Genomic DNA, 22,554 nt, shown 5'->3' with positions numbered 1-22,554 from the left:
TTAATAAATGCATATAACATGAATGAAGGAAGTGAAAGTTTTAAGTTGTCGAAATGAAAAGGCCATTGTGTGAAATAATTTAAGCCTGTCATTCATTTAAATGTTTGTGTTCTAATAGATTCTCAAAAACTTAGTACAGGGTAAGTAAGTTATTATTTTTTGGAATAAAAGATATTTTAACATATTTACATAACATATGAAGCTATTAAATGGGAAGCAGTAAGCTATCCACATTTCAATAAGCTGAGTATGTCTTTTAAAAGCTTAGTAAAAGTGATAAACACTTAATTTGAATGACTGGGTTACGTAATTTCTTTTTAGGTTCTGTAGTATTTCTCAGAGGTACTTGTTTTTGGATTAATATTACCAATATTATAAGAATTAGTTAAATATGTTTAGAGCACATTAAAAACTCTAAAAAGAAGTAAATTTTAACTAGCATCAAAGGAAAGACATATAGTTATAACATCAATTTTGTGAAAACCGTTGTAAGTTAGAGAATATGCTAATGCCAACAAAGGTTCATCTAGTCAAGGCTATGGTTTTTCCTGTGGTCATGTATGGATGTGAGAGTTGGACTGTGAAGAAGGCTGAGCACTGAAGAACTGATGCTTTTGAACTGTAGTGTTGGAGAAGACTCTTGAGAGTCCCTTGGACTGCAAGGAGATCCAACCAGTCCATTCTGAAGGAGATAAGCCCTGGGATTTCTTTGGAAGGACTGATGCTAAAGCTGAAACTCCAGTACTTTGGACACCTCATGCAAAGAGTTGACTCATTGGAAAAGACTCTGATGCTGGGAGGGATTGGGGGCAGGAGGAGAAGGGGACGACAGAGGATAAGATGGCTGGATGGCATCACTGACTTGATGGACGTGGGTCTGGATGAACTCCGGGAGTTGGTGATGGACAAGGAGGCCTGGCATGCTGCGATTCATGGGGTCGCAAAGAGTCGGACATGACTGAGCGACTGAACTGAACTGAACTGATGATATTATTTTTGAGCATAGTAATTTCAAAATAAATGTTAATTTCATTTAGAAAACAGAAGAGAACACTTCACTAGGAAGAAAGAGGTTTGGGTCCCAGCCTTAGATACATTACTAGCTAGATTTGCCACCCTGAACCAATTAAGTAATGTTTGAATCTCAGTGATTTTGTACATAAAATTAGGCAATTAATATTTGCTCTGCCTTCTCATATTGTTATTTGAGGATCACCTTAAATAATGAATGTGTAAATTCTTTGAACTATATCAAGTATGATTCACATGTATAATATTGTTTTTATATTACACATAAAACTGCAGAGAAACTTTCGACAAAATCTCAGATCTTTTTATTACAATGTACTCCCTGCCAAACTACATAAGCAAAGACTATTTTTCAATATGAGGGGAGTTGGAGTTCTATAAAGATAAATGTGAACAAATAGACCCAAGAAACTAACAACTTTGATGTAATGCAGTCAAATTCACTGGGGATAAAATTCTCATAACTCTTATGTCATGGAAGGAAAGCATGCCTTGAGCCCCCCATGAAGTGAAAAAACAAAACCTCTCTCAAGACCTTGCCTCAGAACTCCATGGTCTTCCTTCACTACCTTCAACCTCCACTCAGAGACAGCTACTAAAGCAAAGTTTGTGTCCAGATATTAAATAAATGAAGCCCTCTGCCAGTTTGTGTCATGACCTGTTTCAGATCCTTGGGTATAGCATACACCAGCAAAATGGAACTATTTTGCTGTTTACTGACTTGCTTTGAAATTGGGTAAGAATAAAAATTTCCCTTGACGTTTGACACTTTTCTTTACAATAGTCATTTGTAGTCCTTATAATGAAGGATAAATAAGGGGGTCAAAGTAAAGCATACATGTGTGCTCAGTCACTCAGTTATGTCTGACTCTTTTTAATGCCATGGAGGGTAGCCTGCCAGGCTCCTCTGTCCATGGGCTTTCCCAGGGAAGAATACTGGAGTCAGGTGTCAGTTCTTCTCCAGGGGAACTTCCTGGCCAGGTCTCCTGCATTGCAGGTAGATTCTTTATAGTCTGAGCTGCCAGGGAAGCCTCTGTCATAGTGAGGTACTCTATGTAAAACAGCATCAACTTACTGGCACTTTAGAAAAACAGGTACAAGTGGCTAAAATACTCAATTCCCTTTACATGTTGTTGTTTTGAGAAGTGCATCCACTCGTGGTTTTTTTTGCATATACACTTTTGACTGGTAGAATTCTTCATGGTGGCAGAGGTTAGGGATATGAAGACAAGTAAGATACTTCTATTCTTAAGGTGATTTTTTTTTCCTTTGAAGGATTGAAGCAACCCTACAACCATGGTAATACAAGTTGTTGAGACTGTAGACAGTTATATCTGCTCTGAGAACCATGGAGGGTCAAGGGAAGCATGGCAAAACAATTGAGGCTTGAGCCCAATCTGTAAGAAGAATAACAATTTTGCCATGAATATGGTTATAAGTAGAACATTATGTGGAAGGAGAATGTCCATGAAAGTACAAAGTTGTTGGGGCCTCCCAGGTGGAACTGATGGTAAAAAACTTGCCTGCCAATGCAGGAGACATGAGAGACTGGGTTCAATCCCTGGGTTGGGAAAATCCCCTGGAGGAGGGCATGGCAACCCACTCCAGTAGTCTTGCCTAGAGAATCCCCATGGACAGAGGAGCCTGGTGGGCTGCAGTCTATGGGATTGCAGAGAGTCAAACACAACTGAAGTGATGTAGCACGTAAATGATAAATTTAGGGGATGGCAAATTTAGGGGATATGCATACAATATATGGTATGCTTATTATTTTCTTAGAACTGCCCTAACAAAGAAGCCAAAGCTCTGTGACTTGGAACAACTGAAATGCATTGTTTCATAGTTCTGGAGGCTAGAAATTGAAAATCAAAATATCAGCAAGGTTGTTTCCTTCTGGTGGTTTGCTGGCAGCTTTTGGTATTCTTTGGATGGTAGATGTTATCACTCTGATCTCTGCCTTCCTCTTCACATGGAATTCTTCCTCTGTTTATGTCCATGTCCAAATCTCCCTTTGTAAGAGACATAACTCAACCCTTCACAGCATGATTATGGTGAGAATATAGGATATATAAAAAGGTGGAATGAGGAAGGGGGGAAATGGCTAAGAGCACAGAAATGAGAAAAGAAAGGTGGGCCTAGATTTCTTAAAGATAAAGAATTTTTTCCTGTTTTATTTTTTATTAATTAATTTTAATTGGAGGATAATTACTTTACACTATTGTAACGGGTTTTGCCATACATCAATATGAATTGGCCATAGGAATACGTATGTCACCGCCATCCTGAACTTGCCCCCTACTGCCCTCCCTTCCCCATCCCTCCAGGTTGTCACAGAGCTCCAGCTTTGTGTGCCCTGCTTCAGACATCAAACTTGCACTAGTTATCTGTTTTACATATGGTAATGTATATGTTTCAATGCTATTCTATCAAAGCATCCCGCCTTCTGTTTCTCTCGCTGAGTCCAAAATTCTGTTCTTTACATCTGTGTCTCCTTTGCTGCCCTGCATATGGGATCATCAGCACCATATTTCTAGATTCTATATATACATGTTAATATACAGTATTTATCTTTCTCTTTCTGACTTACTTCACTTGACTCAGTTGTAATGAGGAAGATGAATCTAGAGCTTATTATACAGAATGAAGTAAGTCAGAAAGATAGACTTTCTAAGTAGAAACACTTGGAAAATTGTTAAAGAGACTGTGGAAAAATCTTAAAGAGATGGGAATACCAGACCACCTGACCTGCCTCTTGAGAAATCTGTAGGCAGATCAGGAAGCAACAGTTAAAACTGGACAGGGAACAACAGACTGGTTCCAAAGAGGAAAAGGAGTACATCAAGGCTGTATATTGTCACCCTGCTTATTTAACTTATATGCAGAGTACATCATGAGAAATGCTGGGCTGGAAGAAGCACAAGCTGGAATAAAGATTGCCAGGAGAAATGCCAATAACCTCAGATATGCAGATGACACCACCCTTATGGCAGAAAGTGAAGAGGAACTAAAGAGCCTCTTGATGAAAGTGAAAGAGGAGAGTGAAAAAGTTGACTTAAAACTCAACATTCAGAAAACTAAGATCATGTCATCTGGTCCCATCAGTTCCGTTCAGTCACTCAGTGGTGTCTGACTCTTTGCGACCCCATAAATCGCAGCATGCCAGGCCTCCCTGTCCATCACCAACTCTCGGAGTTTACCCAAACTCATGTCCATCGAGTAAGTGATACTATACAGCCATCTTTTCCTCTGTTGTCCCTTTCTCCTCCTGCCCCCAATCCCTCCCAGCATCAGGGTCTTCTTTTCCAATGAGTCAACATTTCGCATGAGGTGGCCAAAGTATTGGAGTTTCAGCTTCAGCATCAGTCCTTCCAGTGAACACCCAGGACTGATCTCCTTTAGGATGGACTGTTTGCATCTCCTTGCAGTCCAAGGGACTTTCAAGAGTATTCTCCAACACCACAGTTCAAAAGCATCAATTCTTTGGCACTCACCTTTCTTCACAGTCCAACTCTCACATCCATATATGACCACTGGATCTTGTCCCATCACTTCATGGCAAATAAATGGAAAAACAGTGGAAACAGTGACATAATTTATTTTGGGGGCTCGAAAATCACTGCAGATGGTGATTGCAGCCATGAAATTAAAAGACGTTTACTCCGTGCAAGGAAACTTATGACCAATCTAGACAGAATATTGAGAAGCAGAGACATTGCTTTATCAACAAAGGTCCGTTTAGTCAAAGCTATGATTTTTCCAGTAAATATGTATGGATATGAGAGTTGGACTATAAAGAAAGATGAGCACCAAAGAATTGATGCTTTTGAACTGTGATGTTGGAGATGACTCTTGTGAGTCCCTTAGACTGCAAGGATATCCAACCAGTCCATCCTAAAGGAAATAAATCCTAAATATTTATTGGAAGGACTGATGCTGAAGCTGAAACTCCAATACTTTGGCCCCCTGATTCAAAGAACTGACTCATTTGAAAAGACCCTGATGCTGGGAAAGATTGAAGGCTGGAGGAGAAGGAGATGACAGAGGATGCGATGGTTGGATGGCATCACCGACTCAATGGACATGAATTTGAGTAAACTCTGGGAGTGGTGATGGACAGGGAGGCCCGACATTCTGCAGTCCATGGGGTAGCAAAGAGTTGGACGTGACTGAGCAAATGAACTGAACTGAAGTACAAACACAAGCACATACTCTCAGCATATGCGTCCTCTTACGTCTAGTCTAAGATGCTTAATTCCAAGGACTCTGGCAAGACTTCAAAGGCTTCCCTGGTGGATCAGATGATAAAGAACCTGCTTGCAACGCAGGAGACTTAGGTTCAATCCCTGTGTCAGGAAGATCCCCTGGAGAAGGGAATGGCAACCCAGTCCAGTATTCTTACCTAGAGAATACCATGGACTGAGGAACCTGGTGGTCTATAGTCCATGGAGTCACAAAGAGTTGGACATGATTGAGTGACTAACACCTACACTCTGGCAAGTACAGGCTACCTTCTTCTGTTACATCTGCCTGTAGGTCTCCTAGACTTGCTTGAATGTGGTCACCCTACATTACCCCTATTCTCAGCTTATCAAGCACCATGAAGTCCTCCAGTCCCAGTTGGGAGCTTGGTGTCCCTCCATGAATGGCTTCCAGATGCAGATGAGCTGTCAGTGATGTTTGCCAAGATATAAACATGAGCCTTCCCCTACCTGGGAGAAGCCTTTCTAGAATTCTGCACCCTTCTCAAGATCTCATCTCTACTGTTGCCTCTTTTTTCTTTTTTTTTTTTTAATCAGCCAATATATGAATTTAAAACTTCACAGAGAATTGAGAGTTTTTCTGGTTTTCCCTCTTTTTTCCTCTGCTCAGATATTTTCATTGAGATTTGTGAATTCACAAGTACATATACATTTTAACCTCCAGTTTTGTAGAAAATGTTCACCCCTCTTCAAGAGATCTAACCCTTAGATTAGAGCTTCTCTGGTGGTTCAGTGGTAAAGAATTCACCTGCCAATACAGGAGATGTGGGTTCTATCTCTGGGTCAGAAAAATCCCCTGGTGAAGGAAATGGCAACCCACTTCAGTATTCTTGCCTGGGAAATCCCATAGACAGAGGGGCCTGGTGGGCTATAGTCCATGGGGTCACAAAAAAAGTCAGACACCACTTAGTGACTAAAAGAACAATGAGAACAATCCTTAGGTTGGTGACATTGCTTCCACTTTGTTCCTCTCTTGAACTTTGTCTTATCAACAGCTCTTGGCATTTATTCTTCTTCGTCTCAACTGACTCTCTGAATACACTATAAATATACTCAAGTTTCTCACATTAAAACATACACACACATACACACACACTTCTGCATACACACATACACACCTATGCATACATACATACCCACACACACACACGTATACATACACACGCACCATACATATACACACACCTATACGCACACACACCTATACACACACACAGCTATACACACACACACCTATACACACACACACCTCTATACATACACACGCCTATACACACACACACACACACACCCCTATATGCACACACCATACATACATCTACACAATCTCCTCCCTCATCCATATCTTATATTGAAGAAATACTTCTAGCTCTTTTCTTCCTTGTTCTCAGAGAAAAAGAGAAGTAAATCAAACCTACCTCTATTTCATCACTCCCTTTGAACGGTTCTTAAACTACTGAGGTTTTGATTGTAGGTCTACTGCTCCACTGATCCATGGCTGCAAATCCTAGGTAATTATTTAGTTTAATTTATATTTGTAGGACATATTTGCTTACTTAGCAGCTTTCTTTGAATATTCCTCAAGCTCTTCAACACAATATCTCCTAGGTTGAAATTTATAAATCTAGTCTTCCTCCTGTATACCATCTTGATGAAATATCATTCTTCACACAAGCCAGAAATCTGGGTATCTTCTGATTCTCCTCTGTTTCTCTCATCTCCTATGTTTAAATAGTTAGCAAACCCATAGATCTCTTGCATGTATTCTGCTTCTCCATCCCTACATATACTGCTGTGGTTAAATGTATATGATTTTTCACTGGGTTATAGAAATAGGATTTCATGCCATTTTAAAATTTCTTACAAGCATAAAAAACCACGTACATTAACTACTCTCTCCTGGTCTAGGATAAATTCAGTCTCCTTGTAATCACATTAAAAGACTCCCTCTCTGGTTTAACCAGTGTCTGTTGCTGTTGCTGGTTGTTCATTCACTAAGTTGAATGTGATTGTTTGGACCCCATGGACTACAGCACTCCACACTCCCCTGTCCTTCACTGTCTCCCAGAGTTTGGTCAGCTTCATGTCCGTTCGGTCAGTGATGCTTTCTAACCATCTCCCGGTCTGCTTCCCCTTTCTCCTCTGGACCTCAATCTATCTCAGCATCAGGTTCTTTTCCAATGAGTAGGCTCTTCACATCTGGTGGCCAGAATATTGGAGCTTCAGCTTCAGCATCAGTCCTTCCAGTGCATATTCAGCGTTGATATCCTTGTGATTCATCCAGCCTGGCATTCTACACTATGTACTCTTCATAGAAGTTCATAAACAGGGTGACAATATACAGCCTTATACTACTGCTTTCCCAATTTTGAACCAGTGTGTGGTTCCATGTCTGATTCTAACTGTTGCTTCTAGACCTGCATACAGGTTTCTCAGAAAACACATCAGTTGGCCTGGTATTCCTATTTCTTTAAGAATTTTCCACAGTTTGTTGTGATGCACAGAGTCAAAGGCTTTAGCGTAGTCAGTGAAGCAAAATAGATGTTTTTCTGGAATCTTCTTGCCTTTTCTATGATCCAGCTAATGTTGGTAATTTGATCTATGGTTCCTCTGCCTTTTCTAAACCCACCTTGTACATCTAGAATTTCTCCTGAAGCCTAGCTTGAAGAATTTTGAGCATAACCGTACTAGCATATGAAATGAGTGCAACCGTATGGTAGTTTGAACATTCTTTGACATTGCCTTTCTTTGGATTGGAATGAAAACTGACCTTTTACAGCCCTGTGCCCATGCTGAGTTTTCCAAATTTACTGGTATGCTGAGTGCAATACTTTAACAGCATCATCTTTTAGGATTTGAAATAGCACAGCTGGATTTCCATTATCTCCACTAGCTTTGTTGGTAGTAATTCTTTGTAAGACCCACTTGACCTCACACTTCAAGATGTCTGGTTCTAGTTGAGTAACCACACCACTGTGGTTATCCCAATTATTAAGACCTTCCTTGTATAGTATCTCTATCTATTCTTGCCACCTCTTATTAACCTCTTCTAATTCTTTTTAGTCCTTTCTTTTTTTATCCTTTATCATGTCCATCCTTGCTTGAAATACTCCCTTGAACTGGGCAATTTTCTTGGAAAGATCTCTAGTCATTTTCATTCTATTGTTTTCCTCTATTTCTTTGCATTGTTCATTTAAGAAGGCCTTCTTATCTCTCCTTGCTCTTCTGTGGAACTCTCTCTGCATGCAATTGGGTATATCTTTCCCTTTCTCCCTTTTCTTTTGTTTCTCTTCTTTCCTCAGCTATTTGAAAATCCTCCTCAGACAATCTCACTGCCCTCTTGCATTTCCTTTTCTTTGGGATGGTTTTGGTCACTGCCTCCTGTATTATGAAACTTCATCCATAGTTCTTCAGGCACTCTGTGTATGAGACCTAAGCCCTTGAATCTATTCATCACCTCCATTGAATAGTCATAAGGGATTTGATTTAGGTCATACCTGAATGGTCTAGTGGTTTTCCATAGTTTCTTTAACTTAAGCTTCAATTTTGCAATAAGGAGCTGATGGTCTGAGTCACAGTCAGCTCCAGGTCATTTTTTTCCTGACTGTATAGTTTTCCTCTTCAACTGCAAAGAATATAAGCAGTCTGATTTTGGTAATGACTATCCGGTGATGTCCATGTGTAGAGTCATCTCCTGTGTTGTTGGAAAAGGATGTTTGCTGTGATCAGTGTGTTCTCTTCTCAAAACTCTTGTTAGCCTTTCAGTTCAGTTCAGTTCAGTTGCTCAGTCATGTCCAGTTTTTGCAACCCCATGGACTGCTGCACACCAGTCTTCCCTGTCCATCACCAACTCCCGGCGCTTGCTCAAACTCATGTCCATTGAGTAAGTGATGCCATCCAACCATCTCATCTCCTATTGATTGTTTCTTTAGAAATCACACATTTCCCCATGCACACAAGCTCACACTTTATTGTAGTCCTATCACGGGAGTTCACAGAATCCTTGAGACTCCATGGTTCCATCCAATCTCTTGCCACATTCTCCCAACAACTTTGGCAATGCCAGAATACTTATGGTCCCCCTCAGGGCCATATTGTTTCTTCCTCATGATGTTCCTCACATCACCCCTGCCTGCCTCATTTACTTGATGAACAGCATAGAACCCACTCATCTCACCACTGCCGTAAGGTCACCCCAAGACTTATTCTCATTCTCTCCTCACATTTACAGATTTGTGTCATTTCTTTCCTTTATAACCCCATTATATGTGGCATTTATAAAAGGATAAGAGAAATAACCTAGGCTAGGCTTCCCTGGTGGTTCAGATGGAACAGAATCTGCCTGCAGTGCAGGAGATCTGTGTTCGATCCCTGGATGGGAAGATGCCCTGGAGAAGGAAATGGCTACTCACTTCAGTATTGTTGCCTGGAGAATTCCATGGAGGAGCCTGGCGGGCTACAGCTCATAGGGGTTGCAAAGAGTTGGACATAACTGAGCAACTTTCATTTTCAGTTTCAATAGTGTAATTTAAAGCTAAAGAGTCTTGGAGTCTGAATAACATGGTTTTTAACACATGACTGAAATGGATATATTTGGAAAACAACATCATATCATCTGGCCTAGGTACTGAGAGTTTAAGTTTGAGGAAGAATAAATTTCTTCTGACAAATTAGTACCATTGGAAGCATTATGATGAAAGTGACATTGAAACTGATTTTAAAAACTGTGTAGGATTTGGAAATAGAATAGATAAGAAGAATTCTCAGAATGGGATGTCATTTACTAAATTGTTTTCAGTTTTAGAAATTGGAACTTAGATGAATCATTAATGTCTTTTTACAGTATCATATTAATCACAAGAAATTAATTTTACTATGATTCATGTGATTTATTCCCTGACATATATTTTTATTTCTTATTAGAAATTTAATTTTTTGGAATTCAGTTTGAGTTCATTTCTCTAATTGTCAGTTCATCATTATATTTACTGATTTGTAAGATTTGAGACATTGTTGCATCAGTTTTTTAACTGAAGTATAGTTGATTTATAATGTGTCTGATATACAGCATAGTGATTCAGTTACATATATTGTTTTTCAGTTGCTCAGTCATGTCTGATTCTTTGTGACCCAATAGACTGCAGCATGCCAGGCTTCCCTGTCCTTCACCGTCTCCTGGAGCTTGCTCAAACTCATGTCCATAGGGTCCAGCCATCCAACCATCTTGTCCCTTGTCATCCCCTTCTTCTGCCTTCAGTCTTTCACAGCATCAGGGACTTTTCTAATGAGTCAGCTGTTTGCATCAGGTGACCAAAGTATTGGAGCTACCACTTCAAAATCAGTCCTTCCAATGAATATTCAGGATTGATTTCCTTTAGAATGGACTGGTTTGATCTTCTTGCAGTTCAAGGGACTCTCGAGAGTCTTCTCCAACATCACAGTTCAAATGCATGACTTCTTCAGCACTCAGCCTTCTTTATGGTCCAACTCTCACATCCATACATGACTACTTTAAAAACCATAGCTTTGACTATATGGACTTCTGTTGGCAAAGTAATATCACTGCTTTTTAATATGCTGTCTAGGTTTGTCATAACTTTTCTTCCAAGGAGCAAGCATCTTTTAATTTGGATAAAATGATTGTTTTATATATATATATATATATATATATATATAATATATTAATGTTTATAAATACATTTATAAATATATGAAAAGTTTATTCATTTTCTTCCCCATTATAGGTTATTATAAGATATAACCTATCTTATAGGGAACTAAACTATAAGTTCCTATGCTATAGTAGATCCTTGTTTATCTGGTTTTTACCTCCCTGTGCTTTAGTAGATCCTTGTTGTTTATCTAGTTTATGTATAGTAATATGTATCTGTTAATCCCAAATTTCTAATTTATCCCAACCCCCTCCTTTCTTTCCCCTTGTGTGCTTGTGCTAAGTCCCTTCAGTTGTGTCTGACTCTATGCGTATGGACCCTATGGACTGTAGCCTACCAGGCTCCTCTGTCCGTGGGATTCTCTAGGCAAGAGTATTGGAGTGGATTGACATGCCCTCCTCCAGGTGATCTTCCTGTCCAGGGATCAAACCCACCTCTCTTAGATCTCCTGCATTGACAGGCAGATTCTTCACCTCTAGCACCACCTGGGAAACCCTCTTTTCCCATGGATATCCATAAATTTGCTTTCTATGCCTGGGAATCTGTTTCTGTTTTATAAATAAGTTTATTTTTATCATAGTTTAATTTCACATATAAGTGATATCATGATATTTGTCTTCCTCTGACTTACTTCCCTTAGCATTATAATGTCTAGATCCATGCATGTTGAAGCCACTGGGATTATTTCCTTATTTTTGAATGGCTGAGTAATATTCCATTGTATGTATGTACCACATCTTCTTTATCCATTCATCTGTCATTGGACATTTAGGTTGCTTCTGTATCCTTACTATTGAAAAGAGTGATGCTATGAACATTGAGGTGCATGTATTTTTTCAAATTAGACTTTTCCTCATATATATTGCCAGGAGTGGGATTGCAGGATTGCATGGTAACTCTATTTTTAGTTTTTTAAGGAACCTCCATGCTGTTCTTCATAGTGACTGCACCAATTTAATACCCACCAAGAGTAATTCTCCACATCCTTTCTAGCATTTATTATTTTTAGTTTTTGTTGTTGTTGTTTATGATGGCCATTCTGACTGGTGTAAGGCAGTATCTCAGTGTATTTTTCATTTGTGTTTCTGTAATGATTAGCAGTGTTGAGCATCTTTTCATGTGCCTGTTTACCATCTGTGCATCTTCTTTGGAGAAATCTCTGTTTCTGCTCATTTTTTTTATTGGATTATTTGCTTTTTATATTAGGATGTATTAGTTGTTTGTATATTTTTGAAATTCAGCCCTTGTCAGTTGCATTCTTTGCAAATATTTTCTCCTATTCCATGTGTTGTGTTTTTGCTTATGGTTTCCTTTGCTCTGTGAAAGCTTTTTATATTTAATTAGGCCCCATTTGTTTATTTTTACTTTTGTTTCCATTGCTGTAGGAAATGGATTCCAAAAACTGATTGCTACAATTTGTGTCAAAGAGTGTTCTATCTGTGTTTTACTCTAGGTATTTTATCATATCCCATCCTACATTTAGGTTGTTAATCCATTTTGAGATTATTTTTGCATATGGTATCGGAAAATGTTCTGATTTTATTCCTTTACATATAGCTGTCCAATTTTCCCAGAATCACTTATTGAAGAGACAATTTTTTTTCTCCGGTATATATTCTGTCTTCCTTTGTCATAGATTAATTGACCATGAATGCGTGGGTTTATTTCTGGTCTTTCTATCCTTTTACATTGATCTATGTGTCTGGCTTTGTGTCAGTATCATACTGTTTTGAGTATTGTAGTTTTGTAGTATAGTCTGAAGTCAAGGAAAGTTATCCCTCCATTTTCATTCTTCTTTCTCAAGCTTGCTTTGGCTATTTTAGGTCTTTTGTGTTTCCATGCAAATTTAATTTTGTTTTTTTCTCTTGGTTCCAGTCCTGAGAAAAATGCCATTGGTAATTTGATAGAGATTGTAATGAATCTGCATATTGCCTTGAGTAATATGTTCATTTTAGAATATTGATTCTTCCAATTCAAGAACATGGTTCAACAAATACAAGTTTAAGAAATCTAATCTTATGGAAAATTCCTGTGTTCTTTGGGTTTACAGACTTGTGTGGTTTGTACTAGCACAATAAAGACTCTTGAGAAGTTCTATGGTAAAGAACTTCACTTGCCTAACTCATCTCTTCACAATTTTTCTGATGACAGAACACCCTTTCCCATAATAACTGTTGTTATCTCAAAGGACTATTTTTTCACACTTTAAGGAATTATAATGAACTTTAAATGTACATCTTGAATGCACTGTCTTTCCAAATAGAACTATTTAGTAAGCATGTTCTACATTTTCATTTACATCTCAAACTTTCTAAAATATTCCTTAACTTATTAAACAAAATAGTTAAATTATAGGTCATGCATGTTTTTCAAATATTTTATTAACCTATTGTAAGAGAACTATTTTAATATATTACTATAATCAAATCAAATCAAAATACTAGAGATCTTTTGGAACTAAAAAGATGGCTAGATTTCAAATGATCTCCTTCACCATTCATTTGAACTGGAAACTGGAGCCTAGAGAAGTTTAAGAAATTTGTAAATATTACAGAGTTATTCTGTAGTGGAATGAAGGCTTAAAAGGGAATGTCTTGAATAAGAGCCCAGTGTTCTTTTGTTGCTCACTAATCTAATTCAGTGCTTAATAATGAATTTATAAATAATGAAACTGATCCTGTTGTGATGACAGTTAAGATTTTTCATGACTTAAAATTTGAAACAAAAACTAGAAGAGTTTACATAAATGTCTGATTTCAAATATATCATAATTACTAAACATTGTTGAAATAATATTTGGTCTAATTGAGAACAAAAGCTTTAAAATGATTCAGAAATAAAATTGTAATATTCCAAAAACATATTTAAAAAAATATATCTCATATTTTGGAAATATTAACTTTATGAATCCCAAAATGTAAGTAGAATTCAGCTTCTTTTTCTTCCTATTTGGCTGTTTAGTTTTTCATTTAACAAAATGTTTTCTCACAACATGAATCCACTCTTGGGGATCAAATTCATTGGGAGAACACAGCAGATTGTGCTTGTTAGTTGATTCTAACCAGTTCTGTGGTTTAAGCACAAGTTGTTTTTCCAAGGCAGAGACATTTCCGTCTGTTAGGAAATAGGGACCTTCAAAACTTTTTCCACGATGGCACAATATCGTAGCCCTTTCCTTAATAACTTTGAAAACATCAAGAGATATTGTAAACCACAAAAAAAGAAAAAAAATTAAAGGGAAAACATATTCTATCCTCTTCTCATATGAAGTTACTTTCTTTTATTATAATTCCATTTTATTACTCAGACTGTCATAATAATACAGTGTTTAGGAGCTGTCAAGATATAAAGGAACATGGTCCTACATTTTTTTTTACTTTAAAAAAATGTTTTTGTGTACATTAAAAAACCTCTTTACTTCTAGGACATACTTCCAACCTTTTCAAAATTAAGGAAATAATCTACTGTGTATACTGTTTTAGCCAGACATTATTAAATGTGAAGCAGAAGTCCAGTGGACTTAGCTTCAACATGTCTATAACTTTATCATCATGTGGAAAATTAATGTTGCAAAGTCAAGCATGACAATAAATATACAGAATGAGCTGTATTTGTTAAAGAATAAGGCATATTCCCTGAAGTATAGACTCAGAATGTTGAACCATTAGTAATAGTATATGTTATGTTGAGAAATCCTATGTACAAATGTACAATGTTTTAATCCTGCAGATATTCTACTCTCCCCTGGCCCTCTTCATACCACCTTCAGTATATGCTGTTCATCTTCAGTTCAATCTCCTCTACCAGTTTTGGATCCATACAGAGGTAATTTTTTTCTTCAAGTTTTCTACCTAAATAGCCTAAAGCAATGTCCTGGAAATCCACTAGCAACTGATTTATTGTGTAAGAAAAATCTTTGTCTGCCTTCTTTAAGGAGAAACATCTGTTCATTTTTATTCCTTTTTACTGAATATATATTGCAAAGTTTATAAGAACCAATGAGGCCAGTTGGTCTCAATTAAATAAAACAATTTTTTGAACTATTAAGTACCAAAACATTTTAATACTGTATTCAATACAATATCTTCCTGTGTTACACTTTATTAAACATTGTTCACCAAAGATGTTGAAATTCATTTCAATTTAGAGATATAAACTTATCTCTAAATATATATATATAAAGTATATATTTGTGAATACTTTGTTTATATGTTTAATATGTTAGTATAATAATTTATATTTGTAATATAACTTATTGTTATATAATAAGCAATATTTAATTATATAAGATATGTGATAATTATACATTTATATATATATGTATTTATCAGTTGGGAGACACTGCTTGAAAACTCCTTGTGAAGGTCAATGTTAAAGGAATTTATCAAAATATGTTTTGATTGGAAATCTTGCTCTAATTTTAGAGTTTAGGTTTTACTTAAAGAGTATTCAGTATATTAAGTTTTTTTTTTCCTTCAGAAAAAGTGGACAAGTATAATTTCTTGGGTCCTCTGTGGTATTTCAAATTGTCAGACTTGAATGTTTGCAGATAGATCATTAAAAAACCGATTGTTTTATGAACTATCATACTGATCTGGTTGTTAAATACCCAAAATCACAGACCCAGAAAAATTCTTACTTATACACATGAGAACCCTTTCAAGCATTTGGTATTTATCGGAAGCCTTTTGAAGTCGTAGAGGAAGCATGTTGACAGGTGTTGCAACTGGTTGAACAATACCACAAATCACAGCTGCAGTAGATGCCAAAGCTTGATACAACAAAGTGCATTATTTCATTAATCTGCAGTATTTCATGCTACTGATTTACTTGGAATAAAGAGACTGTTACCATAACTTTGGACATATGTGGCATTATGTGAAGATCTGTCATGAAATAGTATTGCATTTTATGGTAGTTGACATACATCAAACAGTCAGTACTACAACCATCTGAAAGAGTGGTTGAGACCAATTCTGACTCCAGAGGTCAAAGACCAAATTTGTTTAAATCAGTGGAGGGAAACTTTCCGATGATTTACACAGAGGGGTTAAAGGAGAATTACATTTTTATAGCAGCTCTGCTCCAGGTCATGCCATGTGTTGGGTCTAGTATTAGTCTGGATACAGAACAATGGTGCCTAAGCAACTTCCGCCTTTTCCTATAGCCATCCGAAAAGTCCACGAGCCAGGGCTTGAGTTCCATCCTAGGAAGAAAGTGGAGAGTGGAGGAAAGTCAGTAGTCAGACATTTAGGCTCAGAAGCTCCATGTCGCTTCACTTCTAACTTGAGAGCAGTGCATTAGAGCCTCTCACTTGGGTTGTACTTTGTACTTTTGCAAGTACTGTATCATGTACAGTCACTACAGTTGAGCTGCACAGAAGTACGAGCGTACCTTCTGAATTTAAAGTTCCTGGAATTTTAAATTATACATTAGCTGTGAGTACATTTCTAAGATTTTTTGCACCTGTGTACTTAATTACATTGATTATTATAGACATCATACTATAATTTTTACTAATAACAGGACCACTCAGGAAGTACAGCCAAGAGATTCATAGCAGTGGCTGCTTCTAGAGAGTGATATAGAGAATTGATGCAGAAACTGTACCAAGTGATACAGAGAACTGGAAGGAGAAAACCCTACTTTTTAAAGATGAATACGTATTAGATTAAGAAACAAAAGCTGAAAACAATGGGCTTTAGCCTAGAGAAATATAGCCACTTCATGACTTTAAAATATATTAGCCCCTTTAGGCCACTTTTGCACTGTTTAACTTCAGACATAATCCTTGGGGCTCCATTCGCAGAAGCAGTATATGAGCCATAGATACGGCCGTGTTGACCAAAGAGCATTGTCCATACCTGGATGGAGGGTTGATATCTTACAGTTATTTCACTTCTGCTGACAACCATAAAATCACCTCTTAAACGGAGGGGAATCTGGCCTTAAGGAAGGACTGATTTTCTAAAAGTGAAGAGAAGTTTATTCCTTTTAATCAGATAGGATAAGAGGAAGGAAAAAAAGCAAACTAACATGTTTTTGAAAAACTGTAAATGAGAGATAAAGTAGGTCATATAGAGTTTATAATGAGTTTAAAGAGTTTATAATGAAATTTTTTGCTTAGTTTCGAGTTACTTCAGTGAAAACAATAGCATCTCTCTCCTTCCTTTTTGGGGGAAAAGTTACAAAACATTCTGATTCAAAGTATACACTGCTGCTTAATTTTTATGACTACATTTTTGTTTATTGTGCATTCATCTAGTGTCTGCAATATATAGTTTTATACTTTTCCTTGTGAGTTTTCTACATCTAATAGGAAAAAACAATATTTAGTACTTGTTTTAAACTTAGTAACTCTGGAATATTGGAATTATTTTTTTGATATTAGACTCCCTATTGGCTCAAACAGTAAAGAATCTGCTTGTAATACAGGAGACCTGGGTTTGATCCTTAGGTTGGAAATATCCCCCTGGAGAAGGAAATAGCAACCTACTCCAGTATTCTTGCTTGGAAAATTCCAAGGACAGAGGAGCCTGGTGGGCTAAAGTCCATGGAGTCACAAAAAGTCAGACACTGAGCATCTAACTCTCATAAGTGTTAACTGATTTAGACAATACAGTAATAGTAGTAACTTTATCATGCTTTTGATTTCACTTAAATTTGGGTTAGCATATTGTTTATATACATATCAGGGATGGTTGAGCAAAGAAACAGAGAAAATAATTATTTGATATTGAAGATTTGAACTGTATGATTTCATGATTTTAATAGTGCTGAACTGGAGCTTCTATATGGAGCATTATTTTCAGTTATAAATATGAGTGATCTCTTTATGTACTATTATGGATAGATCTCCAAATACACCAAGTTACACAAAAGAGTCTGCTGCTGCTGCTGCTGCTAAGACGCTTCAGTCGTGTCCGACTCTGTGCGACCCCATAGACGGCAGCCCACCAGGCTCCCCTGTCCCTGGGATTCTCCAGGCAAGAACACTGGAGTGGGTTGCCATTTCCTTCTCCAATGCATGAAAGTGAAAAGTGAAAGTGAGGTCACTCAGTCGTGTCTGACCCTCAGCGACCCCATGGACTGCAGCCTACCAGGCTCCTATGTCCATGGGATTTTCCAGGCAAGAGTACTGGAGTGGGGTGCCATTGCCTTCTCCAACACAACAGAGTCTAGTATATACTAATATTTGTATGCTAAAAAACAACTCTGTTTCACATGTTCACACGTGCCTAAAATGCCTCTAGAAATATACTTGGGTACTGACTGTTTTCCCAGGAGAGGGGTATTTGGAATGGCTGGGAGATAGGATAAAAATGAAATGTTAACATTAGTTCTACCCATTCTAATGTGGATTAAGAGTTATCATTTTGTGATAATACTCCCCTAGTAACTAAATGATCTTTAGCAGTATTATATGTATTTATCGGGCATTGTTACATTAATGCAATGTCCACTAAATACATGTATGACTGTTCGGACTCTTTTTGTTTGCCTAATTGATTTGTTGAAATTTGTTATAGATTCTAGATATAAATCATTTTTAAGTATATGTATTCTATATTTGTATTTTAAATACATTCCTTTTTATTCCCTCAGCATACCTTTCAATTTTCTTCTTGATGACTTTTCATGAAAATAAATATTAAATTTTGAAGATTAATTTGTCATTAAAACTTTAGTTATTTAGTTTAGTCATATTTTCTCTAAGAAATATTTGCTTTCATAAACTCTTAGAGAAATTATACTAGGATTACTTTCAGAAATTTCTGAGTTTGAATTTTACCTTTGGGTATGTAACACTAGAATAAATTTTTGTGAATAGTATTTGGTAAGGGTCAAAATTTATTATTTCTATGCACACATCCACTTACTCCAGCATTATTTATTGTGGATACTTTATTTTATCCATTGGATTATCGGAGTCCTTTTTTGAAAAGAAATTGACCATATGTGGTTAGATCCAATTTTAAATTTCTTTTTCATTGATTTGTCTCCTCTTATACAAATCCCTTACTTTATTGATTACTATATCTTCATAGGAAGAATTGTTTGTATGAGTTTAAACTAATTTGTTTTAAGATTCTCTGGGATGTTTTGGGGGCTTCCCAGGTGGCCCAGTGATAGAGAATCTGCCTGCCAATGCAGGAGACATGGGTTCAATTCCTGGGTTGGGAAGATCCCCTGGAGCAGGAAATGGCAACCCACTCCAGTATTCTTGCCTGGGAAATCTCATGCACAATGGATCCTGGCAGGCTACAGTCCATGGGGCTGCCAGAGTTAGACATGACTTAGAAAATAAACAACAACAACAAGAAATATTTACTATGTATGACTTATGGCCTTTTATTTCTTTCTTTCCTGTGTTTATGTTATTTATTTTCCTTGCCTTATTGGTTAGAGTTCACAGACAGTATATTTTAAATCAACTTTGGGGGGGAATCTGCATGTTATTTCCTTAAATATTATACCATTCTCACTGTCCTCTCTTGGGACTCCAAATACATGTTTATTAGACTATTTGATATTGACTCATAAATTAGTTCCAGTTCCAGTTCAGTCGCTCAGTCGCCTCTGACTCTTTGTGACCCCATGAATCACAGCATACCAGGCCTCCCTGTCCATCACCAACTCCCAGAGTTTACTCAAACTCATATCCATCGAGTCGGTGATGCCATCCAGCCATCTCATCCTCTGTCGTCCCCTTCTCCTCCTGCCCTTAATCCCTCCCAGCATCAGGGTCTTTTCCAATGAGTCAACTCTTTGCATGAGGTGGCCAAAGTATTGGAGTTTCAGCTTTAGCATCAGTCCTTCCCAAGAACACCCAGGACTGATCTCCTTTAGAATGGACTTATTTTATCTCCTTGCAATCCAAGGGACTGTCAGGAGTCTACTCCAACACACAGTTCAAAAGCATCAATTCTTCGGAGCAAAGCTTTTTTCACAGTCCAACTCTCACATCCATACATGACCACTGGAAAAACCATAGCCTTGACTAGACGGACCTGTGTTGGCAAAGTAATGTCTCTGCTTTTGAATATGCTATCTAGGTTGGTCATAACGTTCCTTCCAAGGGGTAAGCGTCTTTTAATTTCATGGCTGCAGTCACCATCCGCAGTGATTTTGGAGCCCAGAAAAATAAAGTCTGACACTGTTTCCACTGTTTCCACTGTTTCCCCATCTATTTCCCATGAAGTGATGGGACCGGATGCCATGATCTAAGTTTTCTGAATGTTGAGCTTTAAGCCAACTTTTTCACTCTCCTTTTTCACTTTCATCAAGAGGCTTTTTAGTTCCTCTTCACTTTCTGCCATAAGTGTGGTGTCATCTGCATATCTGAGATTATTGATATTTCTCCCAGCAATCATGATTTCAGCTTGTGCTTTTTCCAGCCCAGCATTTCTCATGATGTACTCTGCATATAAGTTAAATAAGCAGGGTGACAATATACAGCCTTGACGTACTCCTTTTCCTAATTGGAACCAGTCTTTTGTTTCATGTTCAGTTCTAACTGTTGCTTCCTGACCTGCATATAGGTTTCTCAAGAGGCAGATCAGGTGGTCTGGTATTCCCATCTCTTTCAGAATTTTCCACAGTTTATTGTGATCCACACAGTCAAATTAGTAGTACTCCATAATTTTTAACATTTCACTTTTCAAAATCTAGATTGTATAATTTTGATTAATTTGTCTTCAAGTTCACTTACCCTTTTATTTGCTCTCACCAATCCATATTTTTTAAGCCTGCTCAGTGGATTTCTCACATCAGATATTATGCTTTAAGCTTTAGAATTGTTTCTTTGCTGAAATTGTCACCTATTATGACTATCTTTGTCTAAGTCTTAGTTATCCTAATTGCATTTAAATTCTGTTTCTGCAAATGAAATTTTTTATGGATAAGTAGCATTCCATTATATATATGTATTACATCTTCTTTATCCATTCAAATGTCCATGTACATTTGGGTTGTTTCCATATTTTGTTTATTGTGAAACATCACTGCAAATTTGAACCGTTTACCTTTCTGTGCTTCAGTTTCTTCATATGTAAAAGAAAAAGAAAAATAATAAAAATACATAGCATTGTTGTGACAATTATGAAAGATAGTTTATGTTGCCACTGTTGCTGCTGCTAAGTCACTTCAGTCGTGTCCGACTCTGTGCGACCCCATAGACAGCAGCCCACCAGGCTCCCCCTTCCCTGGGATTCTCCAGGCAAAAACACTGGAGTGGGTTGCCATTTCCTTTTCCAATACATGCAAGTGAAAAGTGAAAGTGAAGTCACTCAGTCGTGTCCAACTCTTTGCAACCCCATGAATCGCAGCACGCCAGGCCTCCCTGTCCATCACCAACTCCCGGAGTTCACTCAGACTCACGTCCATCGAGTCAGTGATGCCATCCAGCATCTCATCCTCTGTCTTCCCCTTCTCCTCCTGCCCCCAATCCCTCCCAGCATCAGAGTCTTTTCCAATGAGTCAACTCTTCACATGAGGTGGCCAAAGTACTGGAGTTTCAGCTTCAGCATCATTCCTTCCAAAGAAATCCCAGGGCTGATCTCCTTCAGAATGGACTGGTCGGATCTCCTTGCAGTCCAAGGGACTCTCAAGAGTCTTCTCCAACACCACAGTTCAAAAACATCAATTCTTCAGTGCTCAGCCTTCTTCACAGTCCAACTCTCACATCCATACATGACCACAGGAAAAACCATAGCCTTGACTAGATGGACCTTTGTTGGCAAAGTAATGTCTCTGCTTTTGAATATGCTGTCTAGGTTGGTCATAACTTTCCTTCCAAGGAGTAAGCGTCTTTTAATTTCATGGCTGTAGTCACCATCTGCAGTGATTTTGGAGCCCCCAAAAATAAAGTCTGACACTGTTTCCACTGTTTCCCCATCTATTTCCCCATCATGGGACCGGATGCCATGATCTAAGTTTTCTGAATGTTGAGCTTTAAGCCAACTTTTTCACCCTCCACTTTCACTTTCATCAAGAGGCTTTTTAGTTCCTCTTCACTTTCTGCCATAAGGGTGGTGTCATCTGCATATCTGAGGTTGTTGATATTTCTCCCAGCAATCTTGATTCCAGCTTGTGTTTCTTCCAGCCCAGGGTTTCTCATGATGTACTCTGCATATAAGTTAAATAAGCAGGGTGACAATATACAGCCTTGATGTACTCTTCTTCCTATTTGGAACCAGTCTGTTGTTCCATGTGCAGTTCTAACTGTTGCTTCCTGACCTGCATACAAATTAGTTACAACAAAATTCTGTTTTTTTTTTCCTTTATTCATACAGATTCCTTTCTCTCCTATATACTTGTATACAACTGTGATGATCTTTTTAGAACCCAAATAATATCAGGACACAGCCAACATTAACAACAGACATTTTCATAATAAATGGCTCTTGACTGCCTCCAAGATAGAATCAAACACCTTAAGTACATCTACAATTTCAGCAACCATATAATATGACCCTACTTACCTCTCCAATCCCATCCCATTAGTCAGCCAGATCAGCTGAATACATGGGTTTTTGCTCCCTAACCACATCGAACACATTTTTTTCCTCTGTACTTGCACAGGCTCTCTCTTT

The 22,554-nt window shown here is 37.6% G+C and overlaps 1 protein-coding gene across 2 annotated transcripts in view; it reads left to right on the top strand.

The window, feature by feature from the left end:
• Window positions 1-22,554, top strand: part of AGMO (alkylglycerol monooxygenase) — a 390,649-nt gene that overhangs the window by 147,002 nt on the left and 221,093 nt on the right. For both annotated transcript variants that reach the window (XM_061413606.1, XM_061413607.1), the window contains exon 5: window positions 14,690-14,785. In XM_061413606.1, the coding sequence (XP_061269590.1) occupies window positions 14,690-14,785 (96 nt within the window). The remainder of the gene's footprint in view (window positions 1-14,689; window positions 14,786-22,554) is intronic.

The sequence above is a fragment of the Bos javanicus genome, chromosome 4, assembly GCF_032452875.1.
Source record: "Bos javanicus breed banteng chromosome 4, ARS-OSU_banteng_1.0, whole genome shotgun sequence".
In the NCBI taxonomy this organism is placed as follows: domain Eukaryota; kingdom Metazoa; phylum Chordata; class Mammalia; order Artiodactyla; family Bovidae; genus Bos; species Bos javanicus.
Note: the sequence above shows the minus strand (reverse complement) of the source record. Positions and strands in the feature narration are given on the sequence as shown.